The 6,067-nt window shown below is 50.9% G+C and overlaps 1 protein-coding gene across 1 annotated transcript; it reads left to right on the forward strand.

Moving 5' to 3' along the window:
- The first annotated feature begins 3,421 nt into the window (after positions 1–3,421).
- On the forward strand, positions 3,422–5,797 carry NEUROG1 (neurogenin 1). The gene is made up of 2 exons (XM_085614463.1): positions 3,422–3,584; positions 4,255–5,797. The coding sequence occupies exon 2, from the start codon at positions 4,256–4,258 to the stop codon at positions 4,916–4,918; it is 663 nt and encodes a 220-aa protein (XP_085470589.1). The 5' UTR covers positions 3,422–3,584; position 4,255; the 3' UTR covers positions 4,919–5,797.
- Positions 5,798–6,067: the final 270 nt, after the last annotated feature.

Raw genomic sequence — 6,067 nt, forward strand, 5'->3', positions numbered from 1 at the left:
ACTAAAAAAAGGCAGTGAAGGGTGGTACTGCAGCAGAGTTAAGATTTTTTTTTCACCCTGAGGGTGAGGGCAACAATGGAGAGCCCGCTAGGCACCCGTCTCGTCACCAGCTGTTTAGTACTGCCAGTACGGGCAGGACCCGGCCCACTTAAAGCCCTGTGTGTAGGTAACCTATCTGGTATTCTCCTTATATTTACAAGTATTAGAGGACAGTTTTGGTGTAAGTAACGTGCTCCCGCACACTACTTGAAAAAGATTTCTCCCAGTGTCCCACTTCTCTGCACCCTTTAAATTCCCCCATCCCATCACGCATAATATGCATACCTTCAGAGAGACTATTACACCATAAGATGTGGTTTTGCTTGGGCCAGCGAGAAGCGGGGCTTTAATGTGACGCATGACAAGCAGCAGGGGAGGAAACGTGTTGGGTGAGCTGTGTAAAATACAGGGGCAGATTTATGTTGCACTTGCGGCACTTTTGCGCCGCCGTTGCGTCACTTTTGTGACGCAGCAGCGGCGCAAATCCTGCGCCATGGTGCGGGGCATTTACAAACGTGACGCATCTCCCAGATGCGTCACGTTGTAAAGCCCTGCGCCACATGTAGGCGTTCCAGGGCAGGTGGGGGCGTTCCGGCGCAGGAATGCCTCCTAAAAGTGGCTGAGTGAAATCTACAAGATTTCACTCAGTCACTTTTAGGCCCATGCTGCGTCAAAACCCTGCGCCTGCTTGAAGCAGGCGTAAGGATTGACGCAGCATTGTACAGATAGGGCCCCCCAGATCATTGCTGGAGCTGCGTCGCGCTTGCGACGCAACTCCAGCAATGCGCCACTTTTCGGCACAGATGCGTCACGCATCTGTGCCGTTTTTGCCCCATGGTGCGCCGCATTATAAATGCGGCGCATCCATGGTGGCGCAGCTGTGGCGCATAATAACTGGCGCATCCCTGCTGATATGCAGGGATGCGCCAGTCGTCATAAATCTGCCCCACAGTCTCTTCGCTATCGAAGCGGGACATACATTGCCTATGTTTTGACATATACGTTTGCTACCGAATATATTATATACAGTGGCGCTGAATACAAAGGGAGGCGACATCGCGCAGGCTGAAGAAAGCAACATCATTGCAGACGAGGGTGTCCGAGTGCACAGGACTGGCTGGCTGGGTGATATTCAGCAGCGCTTTGTGGGTGTGTTTTTCCGCTGCGTGCTTCACCGTCTTGAGTGAAACCTCACAGCTAGGCAAAGCCAGCCGCACGTCTAACCCTTTCTCCAAAACCCAGGCACCCAGAACACACCTGTTGTGGCGAAGCCTACTGTGCATTTCCGAAACTTTTACCCACTGGTCTAATAAAAAAAAGAGCTAACCTGGAGAACAGACCTATGGCTTCCATTCTGTTTAAACACTACGGCTGCGTTTGATTGGCTGTCAGCTGCACATTATTCAGTGATGGCTAAGACTAGCCTCTCTGAAACTCTTCAGTTCCTCTGTCAGTGCATGCGCATCAGACTGACTGCACAGCTCGGAATCGGCATAATGTTGGTTTGAAGCCGTGCTGTCTGCATCGCAAGCACGAACTTGGAGAAGTTCCCATTTAGATCAACGAGTTTTAGAAAGTGCAGTCGCACACCTGCGCCCAGCACAAAGGAACACCTACGGGATACAGTCCCAGGTGCGACCAAGCTCTGCGCCCCTAGACTATACGTGAACGCAAAATCTGCACGTCGAAATGCAAGACACAAACTAAGCTCGCAACATTTTCCTTGAAAGTCTGTACCTCCTAGGTGTAGACATTATGCGGAACTGTAGCTCTGAGATGTCCAGCACATGTGCATTTGTACCTCTGAGGTGTATATCGTGTGTGGAACTGTAGCTCCAAATGTAAAGTGCGTGTGCATCTGTACCTCTGAGGTGTGTGGGTCTTGTGAGGACCTGTACCTTCGAGATGCACGACACCTGTGCATCTGTACCTCTCAGGTGTAAATCGTGTGTAGACCCGTAAGACCGAGGTCGGTGTACAGCACTTGCGCATCTGTAATCTGTTCCTCTGAAGTGTAGCTCTTGTGCAGATCTGTAGCTCTGAGATGTGTAGCGCGTATGCACCTGTTCCTCTGGAGTGCACAGCGGGTGTGCAGTGCAAAGCTCGTGTACCCTTGTTACTCAGGGGTGCAGAACGCGTGTGCACACGTTACTCAGGGGTGCAGAGCGCGTGTGCACACGTTACTCCAGGGTGCGGAGTGGGTGTGCCCTTGTTACTCGGTGCAGAGCGGGTGTGCACACGTTATTCCAGGGTGCAGAGTGGGTGTACATACGTTACTCACGGGTGCAGAGCGGGTGTGCCCTTGTTACTCAGGGGTGCAGAGCGCGTGTGCACACGTTACTCTAGGGTGCAGAGCGCATGTACGTACGTTACTCACGGGTGAAGAGCGGGTGTGCCCTTGTTACTCAGGGGTGCAGAGCGCGTGTGCACACGTTACTCTAGGGTGCAGAGCGCGTGTATATACGTTACTCACGGGTGCAGAGCGGGTGTGCCCTTGTTACTCAGGGGTGCAGAGCGCGTGTGCACACGTTACTCTAGGGTGCAGAGCGCGTGTAGGTACGTTACTCACGGGTGAAGAGCGGGTGTGCCCTTGTTACTCACGGGTGCAGAGCGCGTGTGCACACGTTACTCTAGGGTGCAGAGCGCGTGTATATACGTTACTCACGGGTGCAGAGCGGGTGTGCCCTTGTTACTCAGGGGTGCAGAGCGCGTGTGCACACGTTACTCTTGGGTGCAGAGCGCTTGTACCTACGTTACTCACGGGTGCAGAGCGGGTGTGCCCTTGTTACTCAGGGGTGCAGAGCGCGTGTGCACACGTTACTTCAGTGCAGAGCAGGTGTGCACACGTTACTCTACGGTGCAGGGCGGGTGTGCGGCGTGCGCCGTTGCTCTCGAGTCCACATCTTGCACTCTGCCGTCTGCTCGGTTCACCTCTGAGAGCGATACCTTCCAGAAAGTTCGTGTATAACATAAAAGAGGGCCCCACTGTGCCTGCCGCCGCCGCTCTCCTAAGTTGCGGATCATTGAACTTTAAGCTGCTCCAGGATCTTCAACACTCCCACCCCCGATTTCTTTTTTTGGGAGTGTGCCTCTGCCCCAAGGCTCGTCACGTGGTGGCCCCTTTTTTTCCTCCTTTAATAGACTAATGAAGCTCAAACAAGTAGGCTTAGCTCTGTGATAGCTCACGTGCCTACACGAGCCCCGCGCTGCCATTGGCCGGGGTAATTACAGGCACGCTCCCGGGAGGGCACAGACACGAATTATGCAAATGCGTGGAGGGCAGCACGGGGCAGACCTGAGGCCTGCATTCATGCACCGTCCCGGGCAGGGGGGTCCCGGGGGCTATTGTTTTACAGAGTATATAAGGTGTCTGAGGCCGGTCGTGTGCCAAACTCACTGCTCGCACGAGCTGACAGCAGCAGAGATCACTTAGCAGACAAGAGGAGTCGCGTGCCCCTTGTGGGACATCAAGATCTGAAGCCTGCCTGACTCACACTGGGAGCACTTGGAGAAAACTTGGGCGGACAGCACGACTTTATCAGAATGTAAGTATAAAGGAGCACAGTAGTGTGTGCACGTGTGTGTGTGTGTGTGTGTGTGTGCGTGCGTGCGAGCAGTGCCTACAATTCCCACCAGTCCTTCACTGCTTCTTTTGGTATACATATCTACTGCATATATTGCAGACAATGGATGAATGGCTGGATGGAATATCAAGATAGATAGATAGATAGATAGATAGATAGATAGATAGATAGATAGATAGATAGATAGATAGATAGATAGATAGATAGATAGATAGATAGATAGATAGATAGATAGATAGATAGATAGATAGATAGATAGATAGATAGATAGATAGATAGATAGATAGATAGATAGATAGATAGATAGATAGATAGATAGATAGATAGATAGATAGATAGATAGATAGATAGATAGATAGATAGATAGATAGATAGATAGATAGATAGATAGATAGATGGCTTACCGAACCATAGAAAGTCAGACAGGTGGCAGAAGAGATATGCATGTGCATTTGTTTATATTAATAAACAATGCATTATAGAAAAAGCAGGCTTAGTGCTTTAAGGTCTACTAAATGGCAAGCTGGTCCTTGGTTGTTGCTACTTCTAGTGAATATTTAGGGCTTAATTATAGTTTGTTTTCATGTGTTGCGAGCTGTTCACTAATCGCTGCCTTTTTCTGCATCCACAGCATGTCTTTCAAGACAGAGAGCAGCTACTCCGACTACGAGACCTCCAGCCAGATGTCCTACTGCCTCTCGGATGAGGAGGACCGAAGCAGCAGCCTCCACACCCCGTCTCCAGGGCACCTGAGCCCCTCCGCGCAGACCCCAGGAGCCGCGCCCGACGAGGCGGCGGAGAAGAAGCCACGGCGGGGCCGCTGCAGGGTGAAGAACGAGGCGGTGCAGCACAGCATCAAGAAGAACCGGCGCGTCAAGGCCAACGACCGCGAGCGCAACCGCATGCACAGCCTGAACTACGCGCTGGACAAGTTGCGCTGCATCCTGCCCAGCTTCCCGGACGACACCAAGCTCACCAAGATCGAGACGCTGCGCTTCGCCAACAACTACATCTGGGCGCTGACCGAAACCCTGCGGCTGGCAGACCTGACCCAGGACAAGTCAGGGAAGGAGATGCTGCTGCCCTCCTCCTTCCTGGGCGCCGCGGCCCCGCCCAGCCCAGGCTCCGACGCCGGCTCCTGGATCTCGACCTCGTCGCCACAGTCTATGTGCGCCTCCAGCCCCGGCAGCCCTGCCACCTCCGAGGACTACTGCTACGGGGCTGCCAGCGAGGCGCTCTACAGCTTCCCCACAGAGCTGGCGCACAACATCGCCTGTTTCAGCCAGTACCGCTAACTGTGAGCCGAGGTTCGGAACTTCGGACAATCCCGACACTGCCTTAAGCGCCTAGTGCGCCTAGTGACCTCAGCGTGAAGCACCTGTTCCTGCCACTACACAAACAGGACTTTCTGCTCTTACAAATGAGCATGTGACTCCAAAATGTGAAAGTGAAAATGTGGGGCGACTAGCGGTATTTGAGGCGCCGGGAAGAATTGTTAATTGTTGTGAGTTGGCCTCCCGCAGATTCTCCCGGTGTCCCAGACTGACAGTCCAACGCGCTCCACATGCAGACAGGACTGTGTGTGCCTCAGTTTCCGTGCAGTGTGTACAACTGTGTGCCATGTAGATCAGATTTACTCTGTCCAGAAGTTGAGGGGACTTCACAGCAGTCTTTTTTAGTTCTCACTATTTCCCTTCTTGCACTTTCTAATCTGCACAAAACCTTCCTTGTTGATTCCCCTGAATGTGACCTGTGAGTCTTTTAAGTGTCTTTAAGTACAATGGAGCTAAAGAAGAAGAGAAACGGGCTGATTTGGGGCTTTCAGGAGAGGTGAAAAGTCAATTTTACAATTTGTAGAACTCTAATGAAGTAAAACGAGCATGAAAATGAGGTTTGAGCGTCCCGACAATACAGTGAAAGGACTTTAAGAAAAAAAGACAAAAGCCAGCTTCATGTATTATGCATTTTGACCTCCAGGGCCGCTGCCTTGCATTTTGAGGGGGCTTGGTTCTGCAGACTCGGGCATTCATCGGATAAGCGTGATATTACTGTTTAATTTATTCAAGATGGTCCATTCAGATCAAAATGTATTTTTGTACATATAGAGTATATTATATTATTATGCGTGTAATCAAAATTAATTTTTCGTACCTTGAATATTGTGTGCAAATAAAATGTTTAACATTATTACTAAACTTGTGGTTCCTGTGCGGTTACTTTTTATTTACACACGTTTAGTTATGAACATGGTAGAGGAAGTTCTCTGCAGTACGGTGGCCCTGAAGGTTTAAGAGCTGGTGCGCTCCAAGCTCTTATGCTCTTATGCCTCTTAACATTCAGAAATTAGATGTGTCAACTGTCACTCAATTTTAAACTAAAAGCCATCCAACGAGGAGCTCAGCCAGTGGCGAAACCGGAAGGTGGTTTCAGATTTTCAGCTACCT

This window comes from Triturus cristatus, chromosome 7 (assembly GCF_964204655.1).
Source record: "Triturus cristatus chromosome 7, aTriCri1.1, whole genome shotgun sequence".
Lineage (NCBI taxonomy): Eukaryota > Metazoa > Chordata > Amphibia > Caudata > Salamandridae > Triturus > Triturus cristatus.